The following is a 15,683-nucleotide window of genomic DNA, read 5'->3' as shown; positions in this document are numbered from 1 at the left end:
TAAAAAATGTTCTCTTATTCTTTAGTTTTCACAGAGCAGGGGGCAAAGAGGTGGGTGAACAGCAATTTACTTACATGTGAATATTGTTTTCATCCAACCACAAACATTTGATAAATATGTCATCTGAACGTCTTTAGTTTTTAATTTTTACACATTTTCTGCCTAAATTCCCATAAATCTGTCACATTTTGAAGCTCTTGCTGTCTTTTACTAAAGTGGAAACGATTGTATCTGAAGTTAAATCACTTCTGATTATTTCATTCGTTTAGTAATTTATAGTTTTTACCATAAAGATCAGTTTAGTTTTACCGGTTGTAATTGTGTCAGTTTGAGACAATCAGCTAAGTGGCCACAAGAGGGAGCCATACACAGCCTGCTCTTTCTGCACAGCAGTTTTTAAGTAGAAGAAGTTTTGTCTGCCAAAGATATCAAATTCACCTGGATATGTAAAATAACTAGTTTGTTTTCTGTCAGTTTTATAAACTTTTATTCGTTACATCCGTTTCATTTAATGTCGGATTTCGCCTTGATCGTTTTAAGCAGCTTTAGGCCTAAATACATTTATTGTCTGATAATCTTTCATCCATCCATATTTTTTCCCCCTTTTTAAGAGATTAATTGACTGTTCATTTAGTTTGTTTTATATTTTATTTGTCTTTCATGTTTCATTTTGTTTCCCATATTATCAGCTTTCATTTGTTTTTTTTGTTTATTTTTAAAAAAATATTTACCGAAGTAAATAAATATCCATAATATCAAAACGTTTGTTGAATCTTTTTACTAAATGCTGTTTATTGCTGGTGTCGCAGTGACTGGATGATGTGAAACCACTTTGAACTGCTGTTTTGCTTAAATGTACAAAATAAACTGCAATATTCCATAAACAAAATGTGTTTTAATGTGAACTTATTGTATTTTCATACTTTAATTCATCGTTTTAGGGGGATCTTCTGAACATCTGTGAGTTTTACCCAATATTTGATGTTGTATTTTTTATCACAAGGCTGTAAAACACGGAAACCCTTCTGTTGATAACATTTATTAATCCGTCTCTTTTTGAAATCCATACTTTAGATGACTTCAAGCTGAATGACGCGGTGATCTGGTCGCTGCGCTGTAATTACCTGCAACTGGGACAAAAGGTGAGTCATGAGCAAAGTCCAGCCGACCAATCAGCGCTCAGGATCGACTCCAGGAAACGCAGTGGTTCTCCAGCACCTGGTCGGCCTGAAGCGGGACAAACAGCTGCTGCACCTGAGACCAACTTCTGGCTTTCTGATCGGGACGGCGGCGCACAGCAGCGATGGTTTGCGGAGGATTCATTTGCACCAAGAACGCGCTTTCTGCGCTCAACGTCGTTTATATTGTGAGTATCTGATGAAATTCCGGAGTTTATTTTTGGGAGGAGGTGAAAGACTGGAAAATGGCAACCGGGCTGATCGGGTGGTTTTACCTGCTGTTATTCCAAGAAGTCATGAAACCAGGCAGCAGGTGAGCAGCGCGGACTTCATGTTCCTGCTGGTTCTGCTCTGTTCTGTTTGCTTCGTCATGTTTAGGGTTAACATCCTGTTTTTCTGGAGTGAGTGAAGCAGGAAAAGCTCCTAGGAAACACTAAAGGTCAAGGAAATGCCTGGTTAATTTACGGTCTTTTTTTCCTGTTTTCATTCAAAAGAATAAAAACAAATGTAAAAGTATCAGGTTCAACATCTGGATTTAGTTGAAGAAAGAAGCTAATATTTATAGACACACCTCTGAATGTCAGGTGAAACCTTTGAGTTGAATGACAGAAAAGTAGAATAAAAACCATAACAGGCTCCACAGTGAAGAATCATCCTATGAGAGCAGCGGCTCATGAAATTCAGACCAATCACACAATGGACAGGGGCCAAAAAGTTCAGGGACGTTGTGACAAACAACCAAAATGAACATTTTCATTATGCAGCTGCACAATGAGAACCGGTCGAGTTCTGCAGTTGGGTTAACCTGCAGAGAGCCTGTGAGACGGAGAGGGAAGCTGGTGACGAGCCGATTGTCTCACCAGTTTATGAGTTTTTTCTGTTTGACAGTGATAAAGTTGTCCCAACATGTGATATTCAGTAACCATGACTACTGTTGATTACAGGAGTCATGGTTACTGTTTCTGATGATGTTAAAATATCTCAGCTTCCTGAGAAGATGGAGGAGCTGGAGGCTTTACTGTAAATAATTTCAGTGTCTGGTAAAGATGCCGTGTCTGTGTCTCCACCTGCTCAACCTGCTTTCCCTGTAGAACCAGAGGCTTAGAGCTGGGCTGTGGCTGCTGCCCCGTCCAATCAGGACGCTCTCTGAGCCCAGCAGGTCTGGATGCGCCAACTCTTTACTGAAATCAGACTTTTCTTTTTTTCTATTTTTGGCCTCGTCTTTTTCATAGTTAAATCTGAATGCAGTCAAAGTCTGTGTGAAGGACTTGCTTCCCCAAAACCACCTGCATGTCAGAAGGAGCTCCTGAGAACCTGAGGGGTCTGGAAGCAGCAGGTCTTTAATGTATTGTGGTGCTAAACCGTTCAGTGATTTATAAACCAACATCAGTATTTTAAAGTCTCTTCTCTGAGGGAGCCAGTGTAGGACTGTAGAACTGGTCCTGGTTTTAGTCAGAACTCCAGCAGCAGCGTCTGGATCAGCTGCAGCTGGAGGATTGATTTTATCCTGCAAAGATGCTGTAGCTTTAATCAATGTGACTAAAGATAAAACACATGGATGAGTTTCTCTGATGCTGAGACATCAGTCCTCTGATCCTGAAAACGTTCTTCAGGTAGAAGGCCGACTTTGTACCTGTCTTTATGTGGCTCTGAAGGTTCAGGCCAGAGTTCATCACTGCTCCCAGATTTCAGCCTGATTTCTGGTTTTAATAACTGAAGCTGTGTGTGACTCTAGGTTGTTCCTCTTTAGGTCCAAAGACAATAACTTCAGTCTTGTTTCTGTTCAGCTGTTTCCAGAGACCTACAGGTCGGATGAATCCAACTTATTTGTAAAGGTCAGAAGCATATCAGATTTAGGATCACATATTCAGCTGGCCTGGGTCGCGTTTGTAAAAATCTGATCTGTGTTGTTCAAAGTGTTATGAAAAGATCAGATGCAGGTCTCATAGGGGCAAAAAAATCTGCTTTGGACCACTTCAGGCTGCAGTGTGAACGGAGCCTAAGTGGGACAGATCGGATTATTTTGGGAAGGCAAAAGGATTGAATTGAGCCGTTCAGACGGCTGTGAAAAGGCCAGCTGTAGGTCGCTGGATTTGGGTTGCATCTGCTTGCTGTGTGTCTGCAGCTCCCAGCAACCCGGACCAGGCCTGGTCAGCAACCCGGACCAGGCCTGGTCAGCAACCCGGACCAGGCCTGGTCAGCAACCCGGACCAGGCCTGGTCAGCAACCCGGGCCAGGCCTGGTCAGCAACCCGGACCAGGCCTGGTCAGCAACCCGGACCAGGCCTGGTCAGCAACCCGGGCCAGGCCTGGTCAGCAACCCGGGCCAGGCCTGGTCAGCAACCCGGACCAGGCCTGGTCAGCAACCCGGACCAGGCCTGGTCAGCAACCCGGGCCAGGCCTGGTCAGCAACCCGGGCCAGGCCTGGTCAGCAACCCGGACCAGGCCTGGTCAGCAACCCGGGCCAGGCCTGGTCAGCAAGCCGGACCAGGCCTGGTCAGCAACCCGGACCAGGCCTGGTCCTTCCTCCTTATCTGCCTTCCTTTTCCTCAGGAAACATTTGCCAGCTACAGAAAGTTACTCTGCTGTGCTGCCACCAGCCACTCGGCAGGAAGCGACTCTTTGGTTTCCAACCTTTCCACCTGTTGTGTGTTTTTGGACAGGGTGATAAAGGGACATTCAGCTCAACACCAGCAGGTTAAAAATGCATCAACTGGTCGCATGTTGACTGAATTCATGCTTTTTGATTATTTACAGTTCCATCTTCCAGCGCAGGGTTTGTTCTGATGTGCAGCTTGAAAAATAATAATTCAGGAGTTGAAGATTGATGTTTCCTCAGATCATTAGAGGTTATTTAGCTCAGTGAAGAAGGAATTCTCTGTTTTCATGTTTGGGATGTACTTTGGCAAAATGCAACTTTAATCTCTACATTCAGTGGATCATCAGGATCCACTGAATGAAAGAAACTGCAAGTTTAGTTAATATGCTGCTAATAAAGTTAAAATGTTAAGTTTCACAGCTGCACAGGTTGATGTCACGGTTGTTCCACTGAGAAGCGAAACCACAAAAAACAATCTGCGTTAAAAAGCTCATGACCACTCTGATGTGTGCGGGAGGTTGCTGCTTATTCATTTTTAGCTAGATTCACTGCATACAAGCATTTAATTTAAGAGGCCGAGACGCCAAAGAAACTGAAGCTAACTGAACAGCAACGTTCAGGTTTAGGACGTAGATGTGCTCAGATGTGGGTCACGTACAAAATGTTAAGACACAAGACAATAAAAAAAATCTTTCCACAATTTTATTAATAGTAAAGGGGCGAAATGATCAAATCCAGTGACTATAATACGGTTTTTATTTGAAGGAAAATGTTTGCGTGCGTACAGCTGTGAAGATGATGTCTGAGCAGAACGACCTGCTCACCCGGTCCCAGCGGGTCTCTGACACCGAGTCGCTCCGTTCTGCAGCAGAACCAAAGCTGCCGTCGTTACGGCGCCTCCAGCAGCTCCACCTCAAAACTGATTGTTTTATTTTTCAGTCAGAACAAAAGTGACCCACATACAAGACGAGCTTCAGAGCTCAGGCCGATGAACCGCTGCATCAGAAACAAATGACTTGCATTTGACTCAGGTTTTTATATGCATCCAGGTTTTCCGATCTTTTTGTTTAAATGTTGACTTGTGTGTAAAATATGGCATTTCTCTGCGTTTGCTCGCTTCATGCATGAGTGGCCTGGTTTTTGAGCCCGTCGCCTCCTGCTCCCCTCAGATGGTGAGTCTGCTGATGATCGGGGTGGCAGCCTGGGGGAAATGGTTCGGCCTGGTCTCCAGCATCAGCGCGGTGGCGGCGGTCATCGGAGTGGGCGTCTTCCTGCTGCTGGTGGCCTTCGTGGGGCTTTGCGGCGCCCTGAAGCACCAGCAGGTCCTGCTCTTCTTCGTATCCTTTCAGACGGGTCCGGTCCACGGTCCATCTCCTCACCTTTAGGATGTCGGTTCCTCAACCTCCACCAGTACATGATGATCCTGTTTGTAGTGTTTGTGCTGCAGTTCTCCATCTCCTGCGCTTGTCTGGCTCTCAACACGGACCAACAGGTCGGTCCGTTTCTCTGGTGAATTAAACATTTAGCTGCTAGATGAAGATTTAAAGGTTTTACAAATAGCACAGACTGAACTTTGTTCCATGGTACAAACTAATCCAGTTAATTGTGAGGATTTAATGACTGTGCTGTTGAATTAAGTGGAGCAGAAAGTCTGAGGTTTCACATGTTGCAGGTATTTTTGTGTGGATGAATCTTTTGCTTCAAATGATCCAATGATCACTAATCGAATGCTGTTGCTGCATTTTAGACAATAAGATATTTTCTTATTTTAAAAACAGTTATTTCTTGTTCATCTTTTAATTTAATGCTATATAAAAACAGCTTAAATGGTTAAATGACAAATCTGCAGAATGTGGCTGTTTTGTTTAATCTGATTTAATCTTCAGAATAATCGACTTACTAGAAATAATCGTATATCAGTGATCCAGATGTCTGAGGAAGGAGAATCCAGGTTGTTGGTGACCAGAACCTTCAGCCGGGTTCTGATGGTTTGGGTCGTTTCCTCAAACGAGGGTCGGCTTTTAGAGCAACACCTGCTGCCTTCCAGTCCAAAATCCTCTCCAGGTTTTTCATCAAAAGATGGAAAACGGTCCTGCCTGAGGAACGGGACGGTTCTGTCGGGTTCTGACAGACGATGTAGAACCGAACTGGGCGGCGACCCGTTCCAGGACAGAATGATGGCAGCAGCTGTTGCTCCTCATGTCTGTGTGAAAACAAATGCATCATATTTTCATAAAGATCATAAACTGATGACGGAGTATTATGACCATCCTGAGAAAATAGAATAACTTTACGAGAATAAAGTTATGGAATGACAAAGTAGTTTTAGGAATAGTCTATTCTGGTAATATTACAACTTCTTGTAATATTTTTTTTTTTTTTTTTTATAACTTTATTTTTATTTTTGTTAATGTTATTAGAACACAATCAAGAAAAAAGATCAAACAATAGAAATTATAAAACAATAGAGAGAATAGAAAATATAAGAAACAAAAAATACAGAATAAAAACAAAAATCACATCAGGGGGGACTCATTTTTGTAACTCAAAACAAAAACAGAAGGGGACCATTCCTATCCAAAATTAGTCCTGTCTCGATGTGAAGTTTGTCCATTTTTCCCATTTGTCCATGCATTGCTGTTCCTGTGTCCTCAGTCTATATGTTAGAATCTCCATCTCAAATAATGAGTTCACAGTCTGTATCCATTCCTTTGTGGTAGGAGGTTCAGGTTTGCACCACTTCCTGGTTATGACCTTTTTGGCTGCCACCAACAGAATTTTTAACAAATAACAATCATAATTAAGTACAGCATTGTCCAAATAACCAAGATATAAGACCAGGCCAGACTTGGGTATTGAGTAACCCAAAATCGTTACAATCTTATTGTGTATTTTGTTCCAGAACTGTGTAATTCTAGGGCAAAGCCAGAAAATATGCGTGTGATTAACATTAAGAGCTCCACAATCTCTCCAACATGGTTGGTCTCTAGATTTGAATTTACTAGTAATTTGAGGTGTTCTAAAAAATCTAATTATATTTTTCCAACAATGTTCTCTCCAAATTCTGGAAGAGGATGTTGTAATTTGAGTCTTCCAAATATTCAGCCAGCCATCTTCAGTTAGCTGAATACCAAATTCCTTCTCCCATTTTGTTTTAATATTCAATGTATTAGTGCCTCTATTTTCTAACAAATATTTATAGAGTAAAGACACTATTCTATGTTTTTTACCCTTATAGGTCTCTATCAGCATTTTGACAATCCCATTTTCATTTGGGTCTATTTTTTGTTTTATTTCTTTGTTATAAAAGTCCCTTAATTGCAAGTATCTAAAATGATCTTGAGTTCTTAGAGCAAACTCTTGCTGTAGTTCATGGAAACTTTTAAAGTGTCCATCTTTAAGGACAACGCATAATGCTGTTAAGTCTCTTTCTAGCCATTGTTTAAATTGTGGGTCCTGAATAAAATATTTATTGTAGGCTGGCCACTGGATCAAACATAATTGTTTCTCTAATTTGTATTTTCGGATTATATATAACCATTTACCCAGTGAAAACCTAGTAATAGCATTAACGTTCTTAAGTATATTCTTAATGGTCTCAATATCTCCAATAATACTTCGCAATTCTCTTCCATTGACTTTTTGTTCAATATTTTTCCATTTCGCTTCATAATTTTTGGCGCTTATATTTATTATGGGAGCTATTTGGGCAGCGTGGTAATATTTTCTAAAGTCGGGTAATGCCATACCTCCTTTCTCTTTTGGTATTTGTAAAATTTCAAATTTTATTCTGGGTTTTTTAGCGTTCCATATGAATCTAGATATAATCTGGTTCCATGTTTTAAACTGTCTATCTGGGATTTCTATAGGTAATGCCAAGAAGAGGTACAATAACCTTGGTGACACGTTCATTTTTATCGCTTCAATTCTGGAGCTGAAGTCTAGTGTTAGGACATCCCACCTTCTAATGTCCTTCCTAATTTCTTGATCCACTTTAGTAAAGTTAGCTTTATATAGATCACCTCTGTCTTTCGTTAATTGTACTCCTAGGTATGTCATCATAGTAGAGCTCCAATTTAAGTTATATTTTCTACGTATCATTTCAGATGGAGTATAACCAAATGTCAAAACCTGTGTCTTTTTCAAATTTAATTTGTATCCTGAATAAAAGCCAAATATCTCTAACTGGTTGATTAGACAAAGCAGCGAGTTTTCAGGGTCTGATAAATAGCAAATTACATCATCTGCAAACAAACCTATTGTATGGGACTCATTATGTATATCAATACCCTTAAGATCCTTATGTTGTCTTATATGTTGTGCGAGTGGTTCAATATAAATTGCAAATAAAGTTGGTGATAAACAGCAACCCTGACGTGTAGAACGTTCTAGTTTTATATTGTCAGTTAGATTTCCATTAATCTTGATTCTGGCCACTGGTGATTGGTATAAAGTCCTCACACACTGTACAGCTTTTTCATTAAAACCAAATTTTTCGAGTGCTTTATATAAGAAGTTCCAGCCCACGCTGTCAAAAGCTTTCTCTGCATCGAGACCAATTAAGATAGCTGTTATTTTTTTATTTTGAATATGATCTATTATGTGAAGTGCCCTCCTGATGTTATCTCGCGTTTGGCGACCTTTAATAAATCCTGTTTGGTCCTCGTCTATGATATCTCCAATGAATTGCTCAAATCGTTTTGCTAAAATAGAGGTATAAATTTTATAATCCATGTTTAGAATAGATATAGGTCTATAATCAGAGCATGTTTCACTCCTCCTCTTTTTTGGAATGACTGTTATAATCGCTTCTCTCCAAGATGGCGGCAGCACTGCATGTTCCAATGTATAATTAAATGATTTTTCTAGTAATGGTAGAAAATCTTCACTAAAGGATTTGTACCACTCAGATGGCAGTCCATCACTTCCTGGTGTTTTACCATTTTTTAACCTATTAATTGCCTTTTGTATTTCTATTTTTGTTATATAGGAAGTGAGATGTTTGTTTTGAGTTTCTCCAATTGAGGGCAGGTCCAGTGACTCCAAGAAGGATTCTATCTGTCCATCTTTAGCAGAGGGGGGTTGACTGTATAATCTCTGGTAGTATGTCCTAAACCTGTCCTCAATAGTTGCTGGGTCATGTATCATTTGATTTGTTTCATCATCCTTTAATTTATATATATTTCTCTCTGACTGTTGCTTTTTCAGTTTCTTTGCCAACAGTTTTGTTCCTTTAGATCCCACCTCATGATATGATTGTTTAATAAACTTTGATTTCTTCTCGATTTCATATGTAAGCATTTTATCAATGTCGTTTCTAAGTTCTTTTATTTTTATAAACAGGTTGGGATTTTGGGTTAGTTTATGTTGTTTCTCTAGATCTATTAGTTGAGCTCTTTCTTTTTCATAGGCTTCGATTCTGGATTTCTTAAAGGCCGCAGTTTTTGAAATCAATTTTCCTCTTAATACAGCCTTGAATGCGTCCCATAATATCACCGGATTAACCTGTCCGTCATCATTCTCTTCTATGTAGGTTTTTATGTCATGGGAAATTTCAGCTTTGATTGTTTTGGAGTTCAACAAGCCTGCATTTAATCGCCATGCTGTTTTGCGTTTTTCGGAGGATAAATTTAGTTTTAATGTTAGTGACGAATGGTCAGATATACTTGTTTCTTCTATTTTACATTCCTTTACCTTATATATATCACATTTATCCATGAAAAAGTAATCAATTCTGGAATAACTTTTATTAGGCGCCGAGTAATGGGTATAATCTTTTATATTGAGGTTTAATTCCCTCCAGACATCAACAAATCCAAACTCTTCAAGTGCCAATTTAAATTTTTTTGTAGTTAAATTTTGTTGTTTTTTACTGTTTGTTGTATCAAGTTTTGTGTTTAATACCATATTGAAATCCCCTCCCCAGATCAACATTCCCTCTGTTTCCATAATTATTTTATTGAGGAGGTTATTAAGGAATTGTATTTTACTATTTGGGGGATTGTAAACATTGACCAGTGTTACCTTTACATTGTCAAGAGTCCCCTTCACTATCACATACCTCCCTTCTTTGTCTGACAGATCATAGCTACAATCAAATTTTACTGAGTCATGAATTAGAATTGAAACTCCCCTTTTGTTTCCATGTCTGAAAGAGCTGTGAAATATATTTGAGTATCCAAAGCCCCTAAGTTTTTCATGTTCAGATTTAGACAGGTGTGTCTCCTGTAAATAGATTAACTGTGCTTTCTCTTTTCGCATTTTAGTTAGAATTTTTTTACGTTTTATAGGATTATTTATACCATTCACATTCAAGGAAACCATCTTAATATTAGCAGCCATTATTTAGTTTCATAAGGTCACCATGTGATTTTAGAAAAAGAGTCCCCAACAAATAGCTGAACGAGCTATTAAAACACAGATGAACAAATAGAACAGAAACTTCCAAAGGTAGAGATGTGCAAAGACATCCCTCAGAATCCCTGCTGGTGAGGTGAGGGCAAATACCACCCTAGGGTGGGGGCCCTCTCTAGCAGTAGACAGAGGTCTACTTGTACTAGATAAGTCCAACATTTGGTAAACGCTACAACATTTACTGCATTCGGTATTTTGGTTAAATATCTATCAAAAGACCTATAACGTAACTTTAGTAACAGAGGGGAGATTGATATCTGAGACGGGATCTAAACCAGCTGGTAAAGTCACTCAACTCTTAACTCGCCCTAACATTACCTGAAATGTTTTTTATAGTAAAGCAAACTTGAGATGATTCAACGTTCAGAGTTACTGGTCCTCACGTCTGAACTCTGTGAGTTTCTCCCTCGCGCGTTGTCCTGCATTGGTGTTGTTGATCCGTTTCCATGGTAATAGCGAGTCCAGCCTCTCCTTGGTCACTTTTAACTTGTTCTCTCTTGGTTTCCAAATCAACCCGAAGCCTCTCTTGATCATGTCCGACGCTGCTTCGTCTGCGTTCTCATAGGTCCGAACTCCAGAGTCCCAGAAGATTCTCATCTTTGTGAACGGCGTCTGGAATCTGACACCTTTCTGCTTCAAGGCTGCTTTTAATGGGCCGTATGCTTTACGTTTTTCTATGATCTCCGAAGCGTAATCATTATCAAATAAAGGCGCTTGCCATCCATCTCCACTTTCTGTTCCCAGGCTTTCCTTAGAACCATTTCTTTTGTGTTGAATTGCAAGAAATTCACAATTATAGATCTCGGGGCCGCGTTGGGAGGCGGTCTGGGTGCCAGAGCTCGGTGTGCCCGCTGAATCCGTAGTTCACTTCCATCTGGTAGCTTCAGCTGCTTGGTCAGCAGATCGGTGACAAACTCGGAAACCGATCTACCTTCTTTACCTTCCGGAACTCCATAGATACGAAGATTATTTCTCCGGTTTCGGCTCTCCAAATCCACAAGTTTGTCGTTCATAGCTCTGTTCCTTTCTAATGTCTCAAGCAGCGCGTCTTTCATTTCCAAGCACGCAGCCTCCAGGTCAGCTATCCGGGTCTGCGCCTCGGTGATGCTGCCCTTCTGGTTCTGCAGCTCGCGCATCATTTCCTCCCTGAATCTGTTGAAATCTTCCTTCATTGTTGCCTTTACATCTTCTTTGAGTTTTTCTATGTCTTGCTTCATCTCGTTTTTAAACTCTTTTAAGTCTTCAGAAAGCGTCTTGATACTCTCCAGTAAGGCGTGTTGTTGTAAGCTAACGCTAGCCTTCCTCTTGGTAGCATTAGCCTCGTCCTCACTACCGTCTCCCGACTGTTCGCCAGTATCTTGTGTTTTAGACGTTTTCTTTTCGGTCTTGTTAATTTTCGGCATCTTCCCCCTTTAAGTGGTTTAGATAGAAGTTTTGATAATTAATCTGAGTTAAGCAAGGGGGAAGTTTTAATTACCGACATGGAGGAGCCTGTTTCTACGTGGCCATCTTGTTGCAGCGCTGACCCGGAAACTTTCTCTTGTAATATTTTTATTCTTATTATCTTATCCTCATATGATTTAGATTTCATTCTGTATGATTTCTCCTACAGTTTTAACTTTTAATCGGCCCTAAAGCTGCACTACGATCGTTTTTCAGTCGGCTGTGAAAAACTCGAGTTGCGTTTGGGTAAAACTGGAGAGTTTTTGGGTTTCAGCCTTTGACTCTGACTTGGTTTCCTGTGCAGAACCAGCTGCTGGAGGTCGGCTGGAACAAGTCCGAGGTGACCCGGGAGGACGTGGAGAAAACTCTGGACTGCTGCGGCTTCTCCTCTGTTAACCAGACCACCTCCTGCCCCGCTGTGAGTCAAACCGCTTCCTGCTTCCTCCTCTCTGCTGGAACGCCATGTGTTTCTCTGACTCTGTCCTGCTGTCGTTCAGCGATGCTTCGCCGCCCCGCAGTCCTGCAGCAGCTGCTCACAGATCCTGCAGCAGTACGCCGGCGACGTGCTGCACTTCGTGGGCGGCATCGGCCTCTTCTTCAGCTTCACCGAGGTCAGTGGGTCCGCCGGTCGGTCAGCTGGTCCATGCGCCTGCAGGCTCGATGCCTCCAGTCGCGGTGAAGCTCATTTTAAAGCTCTTCCTGTTTGTCCAGATTCTTGGCGTGTGGCTGACCCATAAGTACAGGAACCTGAGGGACCCGCGGTCGAACCCCGGAGCCTTTCTGTAGCCGCTCCGACTGAATGCTCTGCTGCGGTTCCTCCGTCTGTGGAAATGTTTGTCTAAATGTGTTTAATTTGATTAACTGTTGCATCCATCTGATTGGCCTCTGCTCTGCTCGTCTGTGTGTTTACCTCTATGATGTCACCATCAGTCTCTATTTAAGCTCATCGTCGTTTTTCCTGTTGGAGTTTAAAGTGGAAACGAAGTTCGATGCACACCGTCCCTTTGAGTTGAAAAGAAAACCAATTCCTCTGAAAGCAGTGAAATCTATTTTCTCTGCAGGTTTTTAAAGTGGTTTGTTGTTTAAAACTGTGAAGGAATAAATGAAGAACTAAAGATCTGTTTGTTTTTTACTGCTGGAGGCTTTAAGGTTCTCAGTTTGGCTCTTTAGTCATTAATTGGGGAAAATGTTATTTGCAAAAGATTTAAAAAGACACTTTGCTTCACATTTTTGTCCTTTTTCCAGTTAAATATTCTCTGACTCGACATTTTCGCCTTGCAAACGGAGAAACGATTAGTGAACAAATGAGCTCAGATTTATGGTAAGTACATTTTTCATGAAATAAAACTGGAGCAAATGTTTGTGGATCCCAAAGTTGGAATCGTGATGAAAATCCAGAGCTGATGAACTGGATCTGCCTCCAAAGTAAATGGATAAAATTTGAACTTTTTCTTTTTACATTTTTTTTCCAACAGGGATCATAAGTTGCATTTTTCTCAATGTCTGATTTGCTTCCATAAAAGGCTGAAACAGCTGCAGGATTCACTTCCACTTCTCAGAAATCGCCATGGAGACCGAATCGCCATGGAGACCGAGACCTCCACAGGTTCTGTTCGCTCCATTAGGCCACGCCGGCAGCAGTTTTCCAGGGATCTGGTGGAGCTGCAGGAGGCTGGACCAGACCTGGGACCAGACCTGGGACCAGACCTGGGACCAGACCAGGGACCAGACCTGGGACCAGAGACCAGACCTGGTACCAGAGACCAGACCTGGGACCAGAGACCAGACCTGGGACCAGACCAGAGACCAGACCTGGTACCAGAGACCAGACCTGGGACCAGACCAGAGACCAGACCAGTGGGACCAGACCAGAGACCAGACCTGGGACCAGAGACCAGACCTGGGACCAGACCAGACCTGGGACCAGACCAGACCTGGGACCAGACCAGACCTGGGACCAGACCAGACCTGGGACCAGACCAGACCTGGGACCAGACCAGACCTGGGACCAGACCTGGGACCAGACCTGGGACCAGACCAGGGACCAGACCAGGGACCAGACCAGAGACCAGACCAGAGACCAGACCTGGGACCAGACCAGAGACCAGACCTGGGACCAGACCAGACCTGGTACCAGACCAGACCTGGGACCAGACCTGGGACCAGACCAGAGACCTGGGACCAGACCAGAGACCAGACCTGGGACCAGACCAGAGACCAGACCTGGGATCAGAGACCAGACCAGAGACCAGACCTGGGATAAAGACCTGGGACCAGACCAGAGACCAGACCTGGGGTCAGAGACCAGACCAGAGACCAGACCTGGGATCAGAGACCAGACCAGAGACCAGACCTGGGATAAAGACCTGGGACCAGACCAGAGACCAGACCTGGGATCAGACCTGGTATCAGAGACCAGACCAGGGATAAAGACCAGAGACCAGACCTGGGATCAGAGACCAGACCAGAGACCAGACCTGGGATAAAGACTTGGGACCAGACCAGAGACCAGACCTGGGATCAGAGACCAGACCAGGGACCAGACCAGGGACCAGACCTGGGACCAGACCTGGTATCAGAGACCAGACCAGGGATAAAGACCAGAGACCAGACCTGGGATCAGAGACCAGACCAGAGACCAGACCTGGGATAAAGACTTGGGACCAGACCAGAGACCAGACCTGGTATCAGAGACCAGACCAGGGACCAGACCAGGGACCAGACCTGGTACCAGAGACCAGACCAGGGATAAAGACCAGAGACCAGACCTGGGATCAGAGACCAGACCAGAGACCAGACCTGGGATAAAGACCTGGGACCAGACCAGAGACCAGACCTGGTATCAGAGACCAGACCAGGGATAAAGACTTGGGACCAGACCAGAGACCAGACCTGGTATCAGAGACCAGACCAGGGATAAAGACTTGGGACCAGACCAGAGACCAGACCTGGGACCAGACCAGAGACCAGACCAGGGACCAGACCAGAGACCAGACCTGAAACCAGCTTCAACCGGTTCTACCAGGAAGTGTAAATTTAAACACTCCTTCTGCAAACAGCTGGACGGGTCACTGACCCGTCACAGGTTGGCACTGAAGCTACAGGAACATAAGATTTGCTCACCCGTCCAGAGTTTCTTATGAAATGCAGCATCCCATCAGTGCTGCTTTGTGCAGCATCTCTTCAGGAGTTTGTACCTTTTAAAGGTTTGAATCTCAGCCTTTCCTGTCCATCCAAACACAGAGCAACTGGACGGAAAATGTTTTTCAGATGATAATCCTATAAACTAGTTTGAGCCGATTTCAGAAGGAACTTTTAATTCATCACAAATAGATTATGGATTACTAACATTAAAGAAGCTTTATATAAAATGATTCATAAATCTATCGTAGGTGAATATTTGTTCTAGATTCAATAAAGAATCTAAACTCCACCTGTTCTGGTTCTGTCCTCCTCTTAATGCTTTCTGGCACAATATCTGTGACTTTATCCACAATATAGAAACACAATTTATGTTTCTATGGAAACGTCTTATTTGGCCTTACTGGATCCTTAACAAGTCAGACTTCCTCATAAACCTTTTATTGTTGCTGTCTAAATATGGCATTTAGGTTCCAAGTACTCTGACAGGATTTTACATCCATAATGATTAAAGTTGTGCTGCTGGAACCTTGAGCCTCCGTGTTTCTTGAGGCTTACAAATGAAGCTGATCATGTCTGGCTTGGTGACGCGCGTCGGCTTGGCGGGTTGCATTCCTGAGCAGGATGTTGACTCCTGGGTCGGTCCAACCGGTTCTCCAAGCCGCTCGGATCAGCTGCAGCTTCCTGAACTTTGACCCCACCTCTGTCTGCATCGGCTAGTAAAACTACAGCAACCAAATGTTCTTCAGTCGCCTCAGAAATATGTCCCAATAATCCTTTATTTTACATACATTTGATATACTTTTGTTTTAGAGTTTATGCCAATTTAGTGACAAGTTTACTGATATGAAGGTAAATTTAAAACATGTAAAAAATAAAAAACTAGGGCTGTTAAACTTTAAAAAAAAA

At 42.5% G+C, this 15,683-nt stretch overlaps 1 protein-coding gene across 1 annotated transcript; it reads left to right on the top strand.

The window, feature by feature from the left end:
• The first annotated feature begins 1,100 nt into the window (after positions 1 to 1,100).
• Positions 1,101 to 12,748, top strand: tspan13a (tetraspanin 13a). The gene is made up of 6 exons (XM_008431048.3): positions 1,101 to 1,366; positions 4,946 to 5,113; positions 5,188 to 5,268; positions 11,938 to 12,051; positions 12,131 to 12,244; positions 12,345 to 12,748. The coding sequence occupies exons 1-6, from the start codon at positions 1,304 to 1,306 to the stop codon at positions 12,417 to 12,419; spliced, it is 615 nt and encodes a 204-aa protein (XP_008429270.2). The 5' UTR covers positions 1,101 to 1,303; the 3' UTR covers positions 12,420 to 12,748.
• The last annotated feature ends 2,935 nt before the right edge of the window (positions 12,749 to 15,683 follow it).

The sequence above is a fragment of the Poecilia reticulata genome, chromosome 16 (assembly GCF_904066995.2).
Source record: "Poecilia reticulata chromosome 16, P_reticulata-male-v2, whole genome shotgun sequence".
NCBI classification, from domain to species: domain Eukaryota; kingdom Metazoa; phylum Chordata; class Actinopteri; order Cyprinodontiformes; family Poeciliidae; genus Poecilia; species Poecilia reticulata.
Note: the sequence above shows the minus strand (reverse complement) of the source record. Positions and strands in the feature narration are given on the sequence as shown.

Bases quoted from the DNA above. Each gene is read 5' to 3' on its own strand.
- tspan13a (XM_008431048.3), top strand. From the start codon at position 1,304: ATGGTTTGCGGAGGATTCATTTGCACCAAGAACGCGCTTTCTGCGCTC. The intron at 5,114-5,187 runs GTATCCTTTCAG...AACCTCCACCAG, and splicing joins AGCAGGTCCTGCTCTTCTTC to TACATGATGATCCTGTTTGT. The intron at 12,052-12,130 runs GTGAGTCAAACC...GCTGTCGTTCAG, and splicing joins AGACCACCTCCTGCCCCGCT to CGATGCTTCGCCGCCCCGCA.